At 29.7% G+C, this 21,476-nt stretch overlaps 2 protein-coding genes and 1 pseudogene across 5 annotated transcripts; all 3 read right to left on the bottom strand.

The window, feature by feature from the left end:
* Positions 1-235: 235 nt before the first annotated feature.
* LOC114191550 (silicon efflux transporter LSI2-like) lies at positions 236-3,675 on the bottom strand. 3 transcript variants are annotated; one of them, XM_028080786.2, is made up of 4 exons: positions 3,311-3,675; positions 1,951-3,211; positions 1,658-1,847; positions 236-729 (listed from the first exon to the last, which is right to left on the bottom strand). In XM_028080786.2, exons 2-4 carry the CDS (start codon positions 3,097-3,099, stop codon positions 467-469), a joined length of 1,602 nt encoding a protein of 533 aa, XP_027936587.1. In that variant the 5' UTR covers positions 3,100-3,211; positions 3,311-3,675; the 3' UTR covers positions 236-466. The 3 variants fall into 3 exon arrangements, with proteins under 3 accessions (XP_027936587.1, XP_027936588.1, XP_027936586.1); XM_028080787.2 differs by having other exon boundaries at positions 1,951-3,233; positions 3,417-3,672; XM_028080785.2 differs by having other exon boundaries at positions 3,417-3,670.
* A 3,874-nt stretch (positions 3,676-7,549) lies between these two features.
* On the bottom strand, positions 7,550-8,424 carry LOC146884880 (zinc finger BED domain-containing protein DAYSLEEPER-like; annotated as a pseudogene).
* A 4,189-nt stretch (positions 8,425-12,613) lies between these two features.
* On the bottom strand, positions 12,614-16,353 carry LOC114189689 (uncharacterized). Of its 2 annotated transcripts, XM_028078330.2 has the most exons (3): positions 16,114-16,344; positions 15,899-16,022; positions 12,614-14,098 (listed from the first exon to the last, which is right to left on the bottom strand). In XM_028078330.2, the coding sequence occupies exons 2-3, from the start codon at positions 15,911-15,913 to the stop codon at positions 12,752-12,754; spliced, it is 1,362 nt and encodes a 453-aa protein (XP_027934131.1). In that variant the 5' UTR covers positions 15,914-16,022; positions 16,114-16,344; the 3' UTR covers positions 12,614-12,751. The 2 variants fall into 2 exon arrangements, with proteins under 2 accessions (XP_027934131.1, XP_027934130.1); XM_028078329.2 differs by lacking the exon at positions 15,899-16,022 and having other exon boundaries at positions 16,114-16,353.
* Positions 16,354-21,476: the final 5,123 nt, after the last annotated feature.

The raw sequence follows: 21,476 nt of genomic DNA, 5'->3' as shown, positions 1-21,476 counted from the left end.
ATGATTTGATATTCAAAACATGCTTAACATGCCTAGGAATCTCAATATCTTCAGTGCGGCATACATGAGCCATTTCTGAATCCAAAGGACAGAAGCACCATGCAATAATATGCAATCAGATTTCATTACTTCTGCATCCCATACTGAATATGCAAATCAGAATAAGCATCCATAATTTGCATAATTTTCCCTATAAACATGTTTCAGAAATAATAATAATGATAAAAGCAGAACAAGCAAAATTCAAATTTGTTTTTCCTTCTCTTACTAAATTCCAAAGCATCATATGGCAACTATCTGCACATATTTTATTTTGCATAAACTATCGATAACAAAGCATCAACATCCATTTTCTTGATAATGTATACATAAGTTAAAACACATTGACAAGAACCCTGTTTTTTCATTCTTTCGTTTTGTTTGAACATCTTCAACTTACAAGGCCCTTTTTCCATGAATGCCATTATCATCTTATGAATGTCAAACCTATAGCTGTGACTATGATCGTGGAAGGAATGCCAAATTTGAAGTGACTCCAGAAGGTTAACGTGTATGGTAGGTTTGGAGCACGAATAGCCTGTTCACACACTATCAAGTTAGCAGCTGATCCCAACAGTGAGAGATTCCCTGATATGGTGCTGGCCCAAGCCAATATCAGCCATGCCTTCTTCTCATCTGCTTTCGAAATTGCAGCAGCTGAGGCTGCTACACGTCCTCCAAGCAACAGAACTAGATAATAGCACACATAACAGATAACTTTAGTTAATTGTCATGTATCATAACAACAAAATTCTTTCACCATGATGGATACAAGTTTAGTGCACATGAATATTATTTGTTCTAATGACAAAATCAAGCCAAAAGGAATATAACAAGGAACAAATAAAGATAAAATATGTACCATTGGTGTTTGACCAAGTTCCCCCTCAAGCATAGTAGGTAAAAGTGTAATGTGATATCAAGACATATTGATACATACATGACATAAATAATAGTTCTTTCTGATGTGTTTACAAAGATTTCCAGTGGTAAAGAGAAAAAGAAGTCTCTTACAAACAAACAATAAAAATCCCATTATCAAAATAGAAAACTAAATTCCACGCTTATCTAAAATTATTTGCTCTTATTAGGAGTTTACCACTGTTGAAGATACAATCTCTCGATTTTAGGGAATGATAATTTCGTTGACAATCCATCAGATTTTTTCAAAGATGTAAACTGATGAACAATCAAAACTCTAATGGAGATGTTGTTCTGTTGTGCACATTCAATTCACAGCACAATTCTACAACAAACAAGCCAACAACAATAATAGTCTAATCCTACTGGGTGAAGCAAACTAATTAATCACATAATATCATTCAGTTTGGCTATAAACATGAAATTCCTTTCAATAGTTTCCTCCATTTCCTTCTTAGTTTCTCCACCCTTTTTCAGAATGCAGAAATTATGTGATCTACACTCCTTACCGGTGCTTCCAGTGACTTTCTTGGCAGTGAGCAATCAAGAACTTTTTAAGTTTCAATTCAAGGAACATGGAGAATGAAGACTTAACAATCAATGTTAACAGATCTACATGACATTGGAAGACCTCCTCTCCCAAACAGAAAACAAAAAATATAAATTTTGTCAGTAAAATAGAACCAGGTCCACTTACCTGTCGGCACATTTGAAGCCAAATTTGATAAGACAAGTATGACAACTGCAAGAATTGCAACTCCACTAGCCCGATCAACGTGAGAATAGGGCTCCATTATGTCCCACAAAGCACTTGGAATCCCAGTTTTGTTGAGGCCATCTACCGTGATAAACATTCCACAAAAGAATATCAAAAGCGAATATGAAACCTGTTACAAGAGAAGGGAAAAAAACGTAAAATATTTGAACAGCACAAGTACTTTTAGCATTCCAAGGAGAAGACAGAGGAAAAGAGAAAGATCATGTTTAAACCTTTTCTAAACATGGCCTAGCATCTTTGAAATCAAGAACGATAAGGGCAAGTGCCGCGGTAATTGCAGTCCATGACATATTTAAACCTAGAAGTAAAGCAACCAACATTCCAACTGTGATGATGTAAACACAAGATTTCCACAGTACCCTCTTCCATCTTATGATAAAACTGTTTTTTCTTTCCGAAGGGTGAATAAGAGTATCTACTGTTGCTGCAGAACTTGTAGGGCTAGTTTCCTCCTTTGTTAGAGATGGCACACCATTTGTTCCATCCCTTGGTAAACTTGAGATTCTTGCAGAATCAAAAGTGTTGCTAGAAACCCCATTAATTTCACTTGCAGTTGCAATTGATCGGTTTCTTAGAATCTGCTGAGGAGAGTTCTGAACACTGATAGCTTCAAGATGAGAATTCCATTCTTGAGAATTCAAGGATGAAAAATGAGACATAGTGGCAGGAGAAAACCGATGAGAATCATACTCCTCTACCACAGCTTCTGCCCCTGAATCTTCTTCGTCCTTATGAACAGACAATAACTTCCAATACATGATTAGAAGAATTGTAGCATTTGCTACAACTCCTGCCACCATAGCTGGAAGAATACCAATCAGAAAATTACCAAATGATATTTTACTCTGAACAGCTATAACCAGGTTTTGGGGGTTGCCAATTGGAGTTGCTGAGGACCCAATATTAGCACTCGAAGCAAGGGCAAGTAGAAAGGGTGTTGGTGGAAGGTTATGCTGTCTCGCAATTTTCAATATGAATTCAGTCAAAACCACACAAGAGGTGTCATTTGTGAAGAGAGCACTTGAAACAGCAGAGATAACACATATCCTACAAAGTAAGTCCTTTGCACCTCTACTCTTCCAAGCCAGCAACTTCCCTATATACTTAAACATGTCAGCTCTTTCAAGATAGACACTCACAACCATTGTCCCAAAGAGAAGACCAAGAATTGGAAGATCAATGGTTGCATAAGCCTCATCTGGAGTAATAACTTGGAATAGGACCATAAGCATGGCTCCAAGGAGGGACCCTGCAGTTCTCCCAATAGGTAGAAAAGGCACAGCTGGGAAAACTGCTAAGACCCAGAAGATTGCAAATGCAATTAAACCAAATACCACTTTTGAAACAGGAGCCAATGCCATTATTGCGACTAAACAAGCAAACAACAACTTCCTTGTTCCAACCAAAGTCCGATACTTCCTTCCACCTTTATACTATCAACAGTACAACACTACTACTCTCTGAGCAAAATTCCTGAAATATGAAAATTCAATCTCTGAAACATCAGCAAAAAACAAAGATTAGCAGTTAAGCAAGTGGAGTACTATACAAAGACATAGGCAAACAATTTACTCGTGTCATCTTTCCAAAATATCAACAGCACAAAAGCAAGGTCAAAGGTTTCAGATATAGCAAAAAGAGTGGACAATTCATCCATTCTTCCTTCAGAAAAGCTTACCTATAAGACTTAAGTTTTCATGGACAGACAATGAGGCCTAACTAAGAAGCATCAATTTTCTGTGGCTAACAACGTGTTTTTCTTTTGTGTGCTTCGCTTTCTTATGACAGATTAGCTTTGTAGCTGTAGATTGGATTACGTCGAGGAATATCTCGGTGAGTTGGGGTGAAACAAAACTGAAGCATCTTCAGTCTTTTCAGGGCACGCGCACGTCAACTAATAATTTAGCATATCCACATGGTGAAATGTTACCCTATATTCTATTATATTAAACGCACCATGTAAATCACCAAAGAGTTAAAATTTGAAAAAGACCACTGTTACTTATAGCTGCTACCTTCCCAGGCAAAATTCCAAGAATCAATTAAGTATTCTTTTGTTCTCTCTTGTCGGTCTCCAAATTATAATTCTTTGACACAATGATTGGTATTATACTAATCCTGAGCTTCAATAATTACTCTAAATATATCTGACTAATTAGATGTACAGAAACAAAACTTGCAACTACTTTGCTTTGCACACATACATAAGAAACTTGATTGGGTTAAACATGTTTTGTTTAATTAGTGGACATTATGAGCAGAGACAAATGGCGGTGATTTAAAGTGAGCTCCTCCAAGATGGGGATTGAGCTTAATGTTAGATTATATTTTTCTCTATGAATTTAATAACAAGAGATAGAGACCGTAGAAGATTGATGAGAAAAAATGGTTTGGAAGTTTTCATGTAAAGAGTGTGAAAAGGTTAGAATAAATGCTTCAAAGTGTAGACCATACAACATGTCCTTTTCTTACATGGCGTGAGATTTGAACTGCATATATGTTTTTAAATCAGCCAAGTAGAGTAGGTTTCATCTGTTTTTGTGGCCTGTTCTTCACCAAATATTGGAAGCTTGGAGTTAAGAAAGCAGAAACTTTATGGATAGAGTCACTCTCAACCAGAAGATGACATTTTTAATTGTTTCAATTGTACCACAGTTCACCATCCTTTGAAAAATAGTGGAAATCCCACTTCACAAAATTAGGTTTCTTCACTTTCAATTTTCACCTTTAACTTACAAAATTGTTACTTTATCAGAAAACAATGAATAAAACTATCAGTTCATATGGTGCATAGCTATGTAAGTGTGTACCTTGTGCAATCTTCTTCCACATTGATAAGAACAGTGAAACCTGATGTGCAGAAATACTCTAAATAAAAAAGGAACTTTCGGTTGCAAAACCAAGGTAATATAATTTGTGAGACAAATTGTGGAATCAACGAATTCAGAGAGAGGAGACAAAGAAGAATATCCAAATCAATAATAAAGGTTGATTCAGATTATAATTTAAATTAATGTCTAAATTTAAAAAGCATCTCATTACTACGAAAATCAACATAATATCATAATTAAAGATAATAATACCTTGATACAAGAAGATACCGAGACAGAGGATAAGCTAAAAAAATAAGAATAGATGGTGAAATAAAATATTAAAAATATTGGTGGAGAATTGTAGTGTGAGAGTAGAAAGAAAGTGGGAAAGTTGAAAAAGTGTAAAAAACCTGTGAAAGCAGAGAGTAGTGCAATTGTCAACTGTTCACTTTACTGCACACTGTCCTGTAGCCCGTGTCAGACTCACATTCACACCCAATCTTAGTTTTGAAATCCCTTTATTGATTCTTTTAAAAAGTGTTATCTTTTTCTTCTCTTTTATACAAGATTACAAACAGACAAATCTACCATAAAAACCAAAACATTGTAAGGTTATGTGCTGTTGCAAAGGTTTCTGAAAAACATACTATAAAATTGTTTATTACGATAGTAGAAAATAATAGCACTATTTGGTGACTTCTTTTATTTATAATCAAAATTTATGTAATGGGTGATATAACGATTTTGATGTAAAAAGTCCATGGAAACTAGTTACCAAAATTCGCGTCTTTTGTTCATAGATTAGTGCATGTGAATCTTTGGGTTGCTTTTACTGAAAATGGTTGTTGCTTGAAAAAAAGAAATGAATACACATTGTTTGGGTTACCATGAATATAGGCATTCACAACCATTGAAGAGAAAAGTTAGAATGTGGAGGTTGTGGAAAACGAAACACCTTTCATTTGGAGAAAGAAATAGAAATATTTTATGTAGGGAACTATTTGTGGACCGAGAAAGAGACACCAAAACAAGAACAAACAACAAAGAAAGGGTCCCTTCGCTCGTGCCATCAATAAAATCACCTTTTCATTTTCACTTTTTTCGAGTTTACAAGATAAATGAATTTGAAGCTTCAAATAGTGACGAATCTAGGACATTGAATTATTTGGAGACAATATGCTGAGGAAAAACAAATATATAAAATTAAAGAGATAAATTATTATTTTTTATATATTTAATAATAATTTTAACAATATAAAAAAATATGTTTAATTCTGCAATTTGATTGAACATTAAGAGGCAGAAAGTTGTTAGAACCTTTGAGCAGCACATTGGTCCATATAGGCCATGCTCTAGTCTAGTAAAATAATGCAGATGGTACCACTGTCTCATTTTTCTTCTTTTTTTTCCTCTCCCTTTGACTTCAATATCTCAGCATTAATTAATGGTACAAATATAAAGCAATGTTAATCAAATTAGATAGATTTTACAATTTTTCAATAGCCCTTACAGAACTAACAGGATCATATTTGAGGCAGATAAAGAGGGGTGATAGAACATTTCAATAAAATGAAAACATGAAAAGGCAGAACAATAGCAAACCATAAAAACAAAAAATCATAATAGAATAAGTAATTTAAAATAATCCAAAATAATATACGATTAAATATATTTTTAGTTTATTAACAGAAAATTAAAATTTCTTCTTATCTCAAAATTAATATAATTTGGTCTCTAAATTTAAAATGAATATAACTTTTTTATCTAATAATGTTATCATCCAATTTCGTCTATAGATAAAATTTATTTTATGAAAATTCAAAAGATAAATAGTAAATAAAAGAATAAAAGTAAAATATTCTACAAAATTTCATTAAAAATTAAAATTATTAACTAATACTTTAATGTTAAAAAATTAGAAAATGTAAAGTTCAAAATTAAATAAAAAATAAAACAAATAAATAGGATAGAAAAGAAAATGTAAAAAGAAAGAATAAAGAATACAATAAAGAAAAGAGAAAATAAAAAATTGTAGATTGTTTAATAAAATTAATTAGTTTTTTATGGGCTAGTAAGCCCATTTTGATTTGTTTTCTTTCACTTTATTATTACTTTTTACACCTCATCCTACGTCACCATAACTTCTCTCCACTCCTATTAAGAAAAAAAGAGGAGGGGAGGGGGACAGGAAGGGGAAACGTCTCCTCCTGTTGGACCTTGGTTCCATTGAACCCGTTTCCTTTTGACTCTGAGTCTCATTTTCAAACAAAAATCCAAGGAAGGATTAGATATTATTTAACTTCGGATTATTTATGAAATGAAACATTGCAATGGGGTTTCTATTTTGTTTCCATTGATTATCCAATTCTTATGGAGCGGAGGTTCAACATAATAAATATAAATCTTTTAATTAAACTTTTTTAACATGTAAAACACGTTTTGTTTTTTTTATGACATTGAAGTGAAAAATGTATTAAACGACATAAACAATTTAAGTCATAATATAAAATATGTTTGACATGTTAAAAAAGTTTACGTGGTTAAAAAAAAACTATGTTTATTTATTTTTAAAGTTTGAAAATCAAAACGTAACAAAATTTCGGACAAAAACAAATTTCAATTTCACGTTAAAGTTCGAGAATAAAGGTGGTAAAACTAGAGCTGTCAAAATGGGCTACCCAGCCCGGCCCAATCTGGCCCATCACGAGTTGGTTATTTAGTGGGTCAACCAAACCCGACTCACTTATTAGCGAGTCGAAAAAATTCGAACTCGGTCCGGCCCACCACGGGTTGGCGGGTTAAACGGGTTGGCTCACTAGCCCACTTAATTAAAAAATATAATTTTTTTTCTTAAGTCAAAAATTATATTTCGGATTAAAATTTAAATAAACTTGAATACAATCTCAATATAATCCAAAATGATGTTAAATTCCAATACAAACCAAAATAAATAAATAAAAATACAAATTACTATCTAAGATCAAAACATTCTTGTGACTTATCCAACTATAATATTAGAGTCTTGAATGGATAAATCCATAACATTTTCATCTCTTAAAGCATCTTTTTTATCCTCATCTACGATAAAAAAGAATGTTAACTAATGATATTCAAAGACTAAGTAATAATTATTAAATTAATTTTTCAATACTAACAATAATGTTACCTATTAGTTCAAAACTATGCAACCAATTTTGGGTTAAAATGAGTGCCTCAACATTCCATGGAAGAATGGAAGAATGATATTTTGTAAGCACATGAGAACCAAGACTAAAGGTAAACTCACTAGCAACGGTAGTGATTGGAATGCTAAGAACGTTACAAGCCATCTTAGACAAGTTTGGATAACGATCTCGACGATCCCTCCAATAGCTCAATACATCCAACTTATCAAAAAATTTTGGATCAAGATTTCCTTCATCTAAATAGAGATCCAGTTCAGACCTTCTTGTGTCAATAACATGTTGGCTCAAATAATCAATATATTCCTACAAAAATATGAGAAAAAAAATAATGTCATTCATAATTAAGTAACAAAACAAAGCAAGTTGTTTTTAGAATTAAAAACTTACATCAAATGCATCCATCACTGGCTCATCATTTGTAGAAGAAGCAAGTTGTGTTGAAGGGACAACTTGAGAACTTGAACTGTTTGACTCATTTGGATTTAATTTCACGTATTCTTCAAACAACTTATACATGTTATTCTTTAAAATATTAATCTTTTTCTTCACAAGTAGAATGATTAATCTTTTAATAACAAAATCAAATTGCTTCAAACTTCATCCGTGGATCAAGAATAGCCCCAATAGTAAGAATGTTACAATAGTGATCCCAATACTTACTAAACTTGTTCATAATACTCAATGACATATCTTTAAACGTCGGATCATCACTTTTTGCATTTTTCTGTAACAAACATTCGATTTTCGAAACTTGCATGAAGTAACGATTTTAAGTTGGATAAGAAGAACCTGAAATCAATTAGTCATTATATAAAATGGCTTCAAGAACTCACATTTTTTCAGCCCTTTTCCACAAATCATTTGATGGACAATGAACATAATTTTTATCACGGATAGCCAAGCATCCAAAGGCACGTCGATATCTAATTGCACTCTCAAGCATAAGATAGATAGAATTTCATCTAGTAGCAACATCTATTCTCAAACCTACTTTGGTATCAATACCCCTTACTTGAATAACACGTTCTTTAAATGTAATTTTTCTTGCCTTCGATCCTCTCACATACTTGATACTCTCTCTAATCTTATTCAAAGCATCAGAAGCTACCCTTAAACCCTCTTGAACAATAATATTCAATACATGTGCACTACACCTTACATGAAAGTAATCACCATTACATATCAAACTATTTTGCAACTTCAATTGCTCATACAAAATTTTTTGCAACACCTCATTGGCACTAGCATTGTCTAATGTGATAGAAAAAATCTTCCTGTCTATTCCCCAATCAAGCAACAAAGCAAAAAAATTGTGCCAAATCATGACTGATATGTGGAGGTTCCATTTTACAAAAGGCAATAATCTTACTATTCAACTTCCCACTAGCATCAACAAAATGAGCAGTCAAACAAATAAATCATTCTTGATTTATAGAAGTCCAATAATCAGATGTCAAACAAATTTGGTTATGAGATTTACGCATTGCAAGTTTCACCATTTCCTTGTGTTAATGGAATTTCTTTGAAATATTAGACACAACTATATTTCTACTTGGAACTCTTACTTTTGGATTTAGATATACAAGTAATTCTTTAATCCATTTATATTCAACAAAATTATATGGAAGCCCACGTTGAATAATAGTCATTGAAATAAGGTCACTTACAACTTTTTGGTCAATTTTCCCAGACCTTAATTTTCTAGCATGATCAATTATCATTTTTCCCACATTATCGTCTTTTAACTTTTTTAGGACCATATACTTTGACAAATGACGCAACATTGATGAGGTCCCTACTTTTGTACCACCAAAAACACACTCTGCACCACATGCATTACATTTTGCCTTTTTTTACCATCTTTTATACTAATTTTTGTAAAATGATCCCAAACCTTAGAAATAGTTCCCCTTGGTCTCTTACTTTCTCTATCAAAATCAGTACCCTCATTCTCTTCTTTGATTGGTGGCAAAGAATTATTCAAATTATCATTAACACATTGGTCATCTACTGTTTCAAAATTCATTTTGTTCTGTAATAATTATACAATGTAACATCATTAATCATTCATTCAAATCTAAAAGGATGAACTAATATTTTATGAAGTATGAACTAATATTTAACAAAGTAAAGAAGTACTTTTAGATTAGGCGAGAGTCTTGTGAATACAAAAATAAATAAGAATTTTCAACATGCATTTTTTCTAAAGGATTACAGAGGATTTAGATCAAATTTGAGTGCGTGATACAACTCTGGGCAAATAATTGTAAGTTATATAAAGGACTTAAAGATTGTTAGAACTTTCTAGCATCATTTAAAATTTATATCCAATCACAAATAATTCAATAAATATAATAAGTGTTTAATCTGAACATAGCATCATACTTTTTTAAGAAAGGAGGGATATTCATTGAAATAGGGTGTATACTAATTTGATAATTAAAATTGTGATAAATTGACTTTTGAAATGAATAAAATAATCTTAGAGTGATAAATGATCAATTAATTTAGTGTTAAAATTATAATAGTCAGTTTTTTTTGATGCTTTTTAATCTGTAAAGAACCTTATGGCGTCCTTTGTGTTCTAATGGAGATTGGTATATTGAATTTGTTCACTTACCTCCTTCGTATATTGTTAACAGTAATTGTTGTAGAAATTTCTGTTATTGATCGATAATTTTACTTAATTGAAATATGTAATTTAATTATATAATTAAATTTGAGTTTTTAAAACACCGTGTTTATGAATTTACTAGAAAATTTCATACTATTGTACTTGTACTTATATTTTTAAAATTTTATATATTTTTTGAATAATTAATTAAAAAATATGAAAACTATATAGTAAATAACTTATTTTAAAAGTATAAACTTAATTATTTTAAATTGTAAGAACTTAATTCTTTGATTCTTTTAGAACCATGCATGCATGTAATAGAAAAACAAACCCATGAATATAAATTATGAAATTTCACGTTTTTTTCCATTTCATCAAATGAACTTTATATTTATATAAATCATGCACATTGATTATGCTTTTTAATATTCAAATATTAAAAAGTACTTGTTTATGCATTTAAATATTCAAATATTAAAAAAATATTTTGTCTTCACTTCACGTGGATAATATTTAAAGTATTTATATAGTTTTTCTAACAATGTAATAAGACCAATTAGTATTTCAAAAAAGAATGAAAACATTATTATATACTAGAAGAATAAAAAAAAAAAAAGAATGACCTAATTTTTTATTGAATGCAATATTTTTTTCAACAAACTAATTATATTTTGGATTTGAACAATCTCAATATATCAACAAGGTACATGATGTAGAACAAGAACCCTAATTATTCAGTGAACACTTAAACTGAAGAAAAAAAAAATAGAAAAAATTACAATTGGGAAAAAATATGAAGTTATAGACTGATCGCTTATATAATCAATAAAACGCATATACGCTTAAAACCAGTATTCTATATTCTCACAATTTTTATTTTACTGTTTAATTTATAAAAATAATAGATAGGAAAAAAAATCTAATCTTCATTTGTGATTTTTATTTCTTCAGTACCACAGTTCAGTTCTTTTATTTCATATATAGCATATTCTTCCTTATATTTAGACATATATAGCATTGAATTCTAATTTTCACTTGTGGCAATTAGAAACCAAATTTTGACCTGGATTTTTTTTTCACTTTTTTAAAAATTAGAATTGAAAAATCAAAATAAAAAAAGATGGAATAATATTTGTATTTGTGATTGATTTTTGTAAAATTATATTTGAAAAATGTATATCTATTTATATAAAATAAATTAGTTAATAGATATTTTGGCGTAATGAGTGAGAGAAATAAAATTATTTATGAAATGATTGTATGTAAAATTATTTGAAAAGAAGTGAAGTTAAAAATTAGGAGTATAATTTTATGTAGTAATAATTTATTTTAAATAAGGTAGTAGTAGAATGAAGATGACGATTTAAAAGGTAGTATAATTTACCTTTTTTTTTGTGGTAGATAAGAATTGAAGTATTAACTTTATTTAAATAATTTAATTTAAAGAGATGATTAAAATAAGAAGAAGAAAAAATTAAGATGACAAGAATTGTTGTTTTAATATTTTGTAAGTGTTGTAATTTATTTTTGGATAATTATGTATATTTATTTTTTTTGAAATGATTTACTCAATAATAATTAGGAGAAAAAATTGTTTAAGTTATAAATTTTGTTTTTAAGAAGAGACAGTAATAGATATGTTGTAAAAAAAATAAAGAATAAGATAAGTTCAGGGAATTCATTAAAAAGTAGTTATTTATTTTAGAAGTATTGTTATTTAGTAATATTTAGTTTATTAAAAATTAAGAAGGTATTTTTGTTTTGTATATATATATATATATATATATATATATATATATATATATATATATATATATATATATATATGACCTAAATTTTTTTAATATTAAATTATGAGTAGATAATTGTGTTCTATATTTAATTTTATACTACACATTTATTACAAACTTTACTTTTTTTTAATGAGCAATGACTAAATAACTTATTTCTTTGATTATTAAATTTAATTTAAAAAACCAATATATTCAAACACCCAGCTCGGACTCAACATTCAACAATGAGCTTATAACTCAAGACAAAGTCAAATTTATGCATAAATTATGTGAAAGAAAAATAAGAAATAAAAATGAGAGAAAATAATAATATAACAATTTATGTGCAATATATAACTAAAGTTCGAAAGTACTATAACCATTTAAAGATCTTTTTAATATTTTCTTACAGGAACTAAAGTTACATCTGACACATTTTCATAAACAAGTTTGGTTGTTTATCCATAGCGCTCACTAGCCGGAGACTATTTATAAATCGTAAACATTCTTTATTAAAAAACACCAAATTCGAGATAGTCCTAATTAAATGTCACAAAAAATAATTTATATTATTTAAAAAATTTGAGAGATACGGCTCCTAAGTCCTATCGCAATGAACTACATCTTTAAACGACTTCTGACTGTAACATTGGGAAAAATGCCGGACCGTTGCTTGATCTACCTTCCTTTCCAACCATTTTCTTGTTAGTCCACCATTCCGAGGCATTGGCAGGATCATCAGAAACAACACCATTTCTGCTGTCAAAGTTAAATTCTTTGGAAGAATTGCACTGCTCTTCTCCTTCTCCAGGAGAATTTTCAGGCTTATCATTTGAAGTTTTCCTTGAACACAAATCACAGCAACTATCAGAGTTCTGGGGTATCCTTTCTCTGTCAACAGGCTCTCCAACCACTGTATCCTGAGAAGACCCTGAGATGTTTCCGATCAAAGGAGACCCTGATTTATTTGGAAGACATCGTGCAACATCCTCCCCAGGCAATTCAAATGAAACTCTGTGATCGACTAATGCTGCATTGGGTTGACACTCGTTCTTGGAATTTGCGAGGGATGTTAACTCAGAAATCGGTTTTCCAACATAGATGTCATTTGCAGCAGTTGGTGCTGCACCATCAGGTGTCAAACACCCAGAGCCTAGTTGTGAAGCTGGCTTAATAACAGTATTAGGTGTCAAAGATCCTGAGCCTAGTCCTGAACCTTGCCCAGTACTGTCTGGTGTCAAAGATCCTGATCCAACTCTGGAATTCCATTTATGTGTCGAGAAGTGTTCAAAGCCCAAGAGGTTTGATGCTTCTTCCCCTTTGTGGAATTCAAGAAGTGGGTGTCTATCAGGGAAAGGAGTAGAACTTCCAGAAGTAGAAATGATTGATCCAGGTGATATAAGTTGGGTGCCAGGGCTTCCGGGGTATTGTTGATAAAGTTGAAACTCATAATTGGATAATGCAAACCTCTGATTTGTACCTTTACTTTTACAATCTTGATCCAGAGAAGATTCCAATAATTGAGCAAATGGCACCTCAGGGGATGATGGTGTCGTCAGCTGCACAGATTCAGGAGGTGGAGTGAAAGGAGCAGTAGATGGTTCAGTGGTAAAGTTAGAAAATACAGGCGGTGAGACTAACTGAGTCTCGTAGGTATAAGGACCTATGGCAAAAATGGATGCAGGTCCACCAGAAGCATTGACATTGAGAGAACTGAGAGAGAATAATCCAACCGGTGATTGAGTGGCAGATGGAGGATCAGATTCCAGAAAAGATGCAGGTGAAGAGGGAGGGACAACGAATGGCATTGCAACGGCTGTTGAAGGATTTGGTGCAGCAATAGCAGCATGAGATCCAACTTGACCCACTGGTTCAACAGGTTCAGGAACAAGGACAGCGTTACCAATTCTCTTGTTGTTTTTATGGGGTCCAAAACACCAGTATAAGCTCCAGCAGCTTCCCCAGCGCTTTTTCTGCAGTTAATAAAGAAGCATATCTATATTAAAAGTTGAAACCAAATTAAATCACCAATTCAGTTGTCAATCGCAATGATGTAATATAATATTTTTCAGCAGGGAAGTGTAGATCTTTTCATCAAACATTAAATCGACTTGAGTGAAACGACTTCAATTAATTAAAAGTTTGAGAAAGAAAATCAGAGAAGAAGAACTTCTGAAACAATTAGAAATGGTGTAATGTTTCTTTTGCCAAAAGTGAAGACATTGCACAAATAAGGAGACAACAAACAGAAGAACGTTAATTTCCTAATAGCTAATCAATATACACTGGCTGGAGGAAACTAAAACCTCTATTGTCACCTACGGATTTCTATAGTGCCTAATGGTATTAAACCATTGTAGGGAAAGCAGTACAAAGATGTTCACTTCCCAATGCCTGTCAAAGAAGGAAACATACTGACTAATAAATACCGGCCATTGCATAAGCATTATCAGATCCAACTCAAATGCGAACACCAACCTTTCAACAGTGTGTGGAGAAATAACACCAGCAGATGTTAGAAGTAAAAGGGAAGAAATAGCACCCTAGTCAAACATGACTTGAAACCTTCAAAAAAAAAAAATGCTCCCTTATAAGCCAAGTACATGACATCTATTAATATCATCCCATTCCGCAATGCTGGATACGGTAATTTTCCCAGCAGCATAAGAAAGATTTGGTCTATATTTGAATAACTATTTCAACACTGCTAGAATTATTTTTAACTCAAAAGTAACCAAGAGTTTCCTTCATCCTACATACTTTCATTGTATTTTCAGCTCTGCAAACAGTTACCCAAACAAGCTTTGCCTGCCAATCTAAACGTAAACCCACTTCACCTGTCTCCAATAGTTCTCCAAATATATAAGTTTCTGAGAACTAACACGGAACCCAACCATAAAAGCCAAAGAAAGCTTACTCAATGTGTAACAGAGGTCTGAAAAATGTATTAAAACAAATAATAGTAGTTTGATAGATGATAAGCATGTTATGGGATGTCGGATTAGAAAGGTCAGACACAGGTAATCACCAGTGACTATGAATAATGTTTGGATTAAATCTAGAAAGTTTAAAAATAATTTCATTATTGTAAAAGCAACAATACTTTGTTATTCACTTTGGTTTATTAGAAGTTGTTATTTTCAGACTTTAGTCCAAACACAATCTTAAAGCCTGTATGGGATAATCCTTTGATTACCTCTCAAAATTACATCTAAATGTAAGACATTAACACAAAGAGCTGCTTTGAGCAACCTACTCTCAGGATTGAATAAATGGTGACCCAAACATACCATTAATCTGTCTTAGAACTAAGTCATTACCATAATAATCTTTAGAAATAAATCTAAAATAATCAGCAAAGACAAGACAACAAAATCATGGAAACATTCCACAACCAAGTCGCAAATCAAAATGTCACATGTTCAATCACCTTCAAGAAGGGTAATAAGTCATAAAAATAGCAAGTACTAATTGAACTGAAAAGAGTTATAATTATAAAAGATACATGCATGATACATCTGACTAATTAGATTGAAATCCTTCCCCAAACGGGTTGAAGAAGCAAATTGCTAGTGTGCTTTGGAAAATCAAATTGCTAGTGTTCTTTAAAAAAATCAAAGCTAACAGGGCGCATAACTTAGCCCGCAAAAAAGACACACCCATCTTTCACACTTTTGATAGTCATAAAAAAAATAATAAATTTTAAAAAAAAGAAAGCAAATAAGGTGAACAGAGAAATTTGGACCCCAGCACAAAGTCAGCCAAGACTAGACCTTCTTTTGATTCATTCATCATCACTGGTGAAATTGGAAAATGAATAAAGAGAACACAAAACCCAAGATCTCAATTTGGCCTCTGTTTCTCGGTAACCGAACTAATCAGAACAATGAATGAAACCTAAAACAAAAGAATTAGTCTCATACACACTATATAATAAGTAAATACTAACATGCAGTTGTGATGGAAATAGTAAGAGAGAGAAAATCACCGGTGAGGTGACAGGTTGGACTCTGGATTCGGCAGCTACTATCGCCGAAGCGGCAGCATTGACTGTGTTGTTAACTGTTCCCATTAGGGGTTTTGCAGTGACCGGAAACAGAAGTTCCGGCTATGAGGTTTTAGAGTTGTTGATCTCAAAAATAAGAAATAAAGAAGGGATGATGCCATGCGATGGAGCAATGAAACTCCCTCTCTCTCTCTCTTGTGGTGGAATAATGGACATGACACACACTACGTCCATTCATGCGTCATAAATACTGAAAAAACAACTTACATCTCTTTTAATCACTTATTCATTTTCTATATAAATTTGTCATCACACATTCAAATCATATGAATTAAAAATTTATAAATTATAAAATATTTATAAATTATAAATTAATTTATCAAGATTCAATTTATTAGGAATCAAATTATAAATTTGGATATGATATTAAATTCAAATCAAAAAATAAATAATTTTTACATTTTGGATTGAAGGTAATAAATATTTCTAGTGGATTTTTTAAATAATATTATTTAAAGATTTTTTTAACATATATTTATTTTATTCTTAATAATGATTTAAAACCATCATACAAATATTTATAATAAAAATAATATTAAAATAAATTATACAATTTTTTTTATTTTCAATTGTGATAATTATATCAAATGTAGATATGGTTATAAGTTAAAACAATGTATCAAATGAGTTATTAGTTATATATTGAAGGAGATAACTAATAACCCGTTAGTTATATGCAAGTGTTATATGTATTAGTAAACAAATTAAATGAAATAAAAAAAAATACAATACATAGTTTAGTATATATTTTCTCGTATAAATTGGTATTAAGATTCTTTTATCATTCCTTTCATAAATTTCTAAGTTAAAAAGATAAAGCTTATGTGTTTCCTTTTCTTTTAACATTTTTTTCATAAATTTTTAAATTAAAAATATAAGAGCAGTTAAAACACTAATGGTGGTAAATTTAGGAACAAGTACATAAAAATAAAAATAAAATTTACAATTTTACTTGTTTGCTTCGGATATATAACAACGCTTGTTTTTTACTATATTTACACATACATTTTCTAATGTTTTGAGTAATAAAATGCAAGATATTCAGATAGTTACGTTTGTTTGACAAATGCTTTCTGTAATAAGTGTTCAATGTGATAAGATAATAGAATAAATGGATTAAAATGATATGAAAATTTATGAATAGGACGGATAAGTTTTTTTTTTAAGGAAGAATACTCGTAAATATTTTATTTTAAAGTTTTGGATTGAATGTGATGTCAGCTTTTTATGTGTGGATTAAATTTTTATCTCATTAGTATTGTATCTTTACAGTATATTCTCTCAAAAGATTCATTGTTATGAAGATTTTTAAATCTGGTGAATCTGAGTCAATCTTGATTTTGATATCACAATATTACATGACAAGTGTATAAGTGTATAATTACATGGATACTCAACTCAATGCATATGTCGCGTGGAATTGAGTCTACAATAAATGTATAGATGTGATGAGTTGATAATACATGTTATAGGTTAATTATGTAGATCGTTTCTCTTTAAATATTAATATTTATAATATGTGATGATATAAAATATTATTAGCTTATTCTATTTTTTGTAAATGGTTGTGGTTTATCAACTTACATAATCTAATATTATGAGCATATGATGATTTAATGTAAATGGGAGAGTTATGAAGCAACATGATTGACCGATAATGATATTTTGTTAAATATGTTTTTTGTCTCTTAACTCTTAGTGAATTTTGAAATTAGTCCATTTTGAGACTTTGAACCAATTTAGTCATTCATCTTTCGAAATACGTGGATTTAGTTATTTTAATAAAAAATTTGTTAGGTTTATTTGATGTTTCGTACGTATTTCAGGAATGTATTTGAGTTATTTATATTGTGTAATATATTTTTGCTTTAATGTTAAATCAAATACTATTATGAGCCGCGTTTGAAATGTTAAATAAACTTGATAATAATAGATGATATTAGTAAATGATCTCATAGTAGTTTAATAACAAATGAAAAAAATATATTTAATAAATAAAAGATATTATTAGTATATGAGTTTTAATAATAACTTTGATATTAAATTAAAAAATAAATTTGAAGTTCAATTCAATCTTATAAGACTAATTTATAAGATGAGATTTTACACTCATTTATATAATTTAGATTGATTTTATTTCTGATGTGAGACTTTTTAATATCATTATTTACTATTATTCACTTTGTATACCAAAATTTCACGAAAAATATTTTTGAAAGTTAACGAATATATATATATATATATATATAAACTTTTTAATCTCAACTAAAATATTCATTTAATTTTTTTATTATTTTAACTTTTGTAATGTTTGGTTGTAAATTTATAAGGGAAAAGTTTGGAATTGCACGTGCGCAGGTCCACATGCAGTTGGGTGACAAAGAAGAATGGGTTTTGATACTTGACCCACGTGTGAGAGACAGTGACACACTCCTCAAACATATCATTTCCCTTTATTTTTACAACTTCCACGGATCAATGCTTCATTCTTTTAGCATCATCTCTTTTCTTCGCTATCTCTGTCTTTAACTCCAAATATTTTTTACTTCAACTAACTTTTATCATCATAACCCCACTTTTTCACACTTAATCTCCAACATCAAAAGGATTATCGATTATAATTCAATTTATTATTGTTCTCATGCACATCATCATTACTCCGAACTTGTCACGCTATTTTTCGTCTCAAAATGCAGTTCTAATTCTTTTAAGTTTATATATTTAAAATTTTAATTAATTGAGTCCTGTAAAGTGTCTTTTTGCAAAAGAATGTACGTTAGTTAATATGGGAACTAAAACCAAAAATATGGATAGGGACAAATTCTTAATAGAAAGAAATTATCCAAAAAGTTGAAAGAATACACTTAACTTTTACTTCATAGGTAAAGAAAAGTTGAAGAGGAAAACTAGTTTTATTGAGTAAGGTAGTTCGTTTATTTGGTGGGTCCATTAGGAGGTTGAAACTATCGTTATTTACTATATGCTCCTAGTATATGTCATGTTTTTTGTAGGGTTAAGGTTCTTCGTATTAAAAGCTAACCCAAAAAAGTAACATGCTCCAATTTATCATTTAGGTGTTTGGATGTCTAGTTTTTTCATTTTTTTTATACAGATTATTGATTTTTTATAAAAAGGTTAAAATATTTCATAAGTATTCTTCTTTAATTTATTCATTTTTATTGATAAAAAAAAAAAGTGTAGATGCTTCGTCTAGATTTTACTAAATAAAATATGTCCAGGTAAGTGAGAATTCAGTGCTACGTATGTTTTAACATTGATTGAATATATTTTTATTGCGAGGAAGCTTTTAAATTTAAGTAAGTTTTATTTATGAAATTTAGATAGAAACTAATAATACTTTTATTTAACGAAAAATATGTCATTAGAAGAGTAGTAAAAACTTTCTTTATACTGTAAAGCGAGTGTGTTGTATAAACATGAAGAACAAATGTGAATGGTTAAAGAAAAAGAAAATAGAAAAATATATTTTAACATGACAGAGAAATATTAAATTAAATATAATTTCATAAAGGTTTTGAAATAAGTTTCTTACGAATTGGGTTTTTTTTTATTAAATATTTAGTTTTTTTTTCTAAATCTTTACTGTTTAATGTTGTCAATTAATGGAATGATGTGATCTTTATTTTAATGTGTTTATTTATAACATCAAATCGACAAAAAAAATACCAAAACGTGATGATTTGTTATCCTTAGAAGTTAGAGTCAAAGTGTCCTTAAATTTTGTCAATTAAGCCCCTTTTCTATTTTAAATTATGTGTTTAGGCTTTGTGTTTCTACCATTACTCTTGGATACTTTTTGTTTGTTTTATTTTTTCAAAATCATATTTATTTCATTTTAGGAGCATTGTCTTTGTTTTTCAAATATATTCTTAATTATTTAAAGATTATAAAAAATTATAAATTTAGATTCTTAATTAATAAGTATTTTTTTTATAAATTTTTCGTTCTTTTTATAAGTAATCTGTAAATAAAAATATGTTGCTAACATGGAATCGTTGGTCAGTGTTCATAACCTTTTATTTGTAAGAATAGACAATTGGAAGTTATGGGCTTTCGAAAGCCATATTCTCAGCCCAATATGCTGCGCAGATGGACTCAATTGGAAAGACATGTTCGTCCAGAAGGCCCACATATCATATATAAAAAAGAAAATAATGTATCATTTTGTTAAAATTAGTAAAAGAAGATTCAACATGTTAATCTATTTGGATTGTTATTTTTGCTGACATTTGAAAAAATAAAAATAATCGCATGATTGTCTTTGTCATGGAAATACAAAATATTTGTTACGAAAAAGTTTTACGAGAAAGAGAAAATGAAATAAAATAGAAATAGAAATATGGTAACATTTTAGAGTCTTCAAATTTTAAAAATAATGAAATTGACAAACTTATTAAAATAAATACACAAGTCTTTATTTTTTTTTATAGAAAAAATAGATACCCTATAAAATGAATCAACAATGTTATATAAATTTAAACTATTTGCACAAAAATTCATTCTAATACTATTGACGCAAATGCTTAGTTTAATTTAATGAATCTTACCATTAGCCTGTATTTTAATTGTTGAAATATTATAGTTACTAATATAAGTGATAAAGTGATAGTATTCGCGCAAATAACTTCGCATTATCGGTATAATTTTTACTAACATTTTTAACTGTAACTTTAGGTACCGTGATTATACATGATATTGGGAATTTTATACTTTAATTAAGACATTTATCTAACTTTTAGATTCTTTATAGGTTTTTCAAATCTCATTTTGTACATTTATGAAGATTAAGAATTTAAATTAGAAATGTGACGCATTTAACGTACTTTATTTTAACGGTATTTAAACAAAATGTAAACATCATAATTTAATAAGAGTTAAATATGTTTTTTATCTTAAATTTTTAGTAAAAATTGAAATTAATTTCTCTTAAAATTTTTGATTCAATTTAGTCAATTGTCTTTAGAAATGCATGAATATAATTCTTTAAACCAATTTTTTTAAATTTATTCGACGATTCAAACGTTTTTATCAACTAACATTGAAGCAAACATGTCAGATGATATAAACGAACTAAAATATTATAATAAAATATATTTGAAATGTCAAATAAATTTAATAAAATTTAGTTAAAATGACTAAATTCACTTATTTATATAATTTGAGGAACTAAATTGGTTCAAGGTTTCAAAGAAAGACTAATTTTAATCTTTAAAAATTGAAGAACCAAAAACATATTTAATCATTTAAATTAAAAGAGCAAGTGG

The sequence above is a fragment of the Vigna unguiculata genome, chromosome 7 (assembly GCF_037176805.1).
Source record: "Vigna unguiculata cultivar grain cowpea cultivar isolate G323 ecotype 2 chromosome 7, ASM3717680v1, whole genome shotgun sequence".
Lineage (NCBI taxonomy): Eukaryota > Viridiplantae > Streptophyta > Magnoliopsida > Fabales > Fabaceae > Vigna > Vigna unguiculata.
The sequence above is the reverse complement of the archived record's forward strand: the minus strand, read 5'-3'. Positions and strand labels throughout refer to the sequence as shown.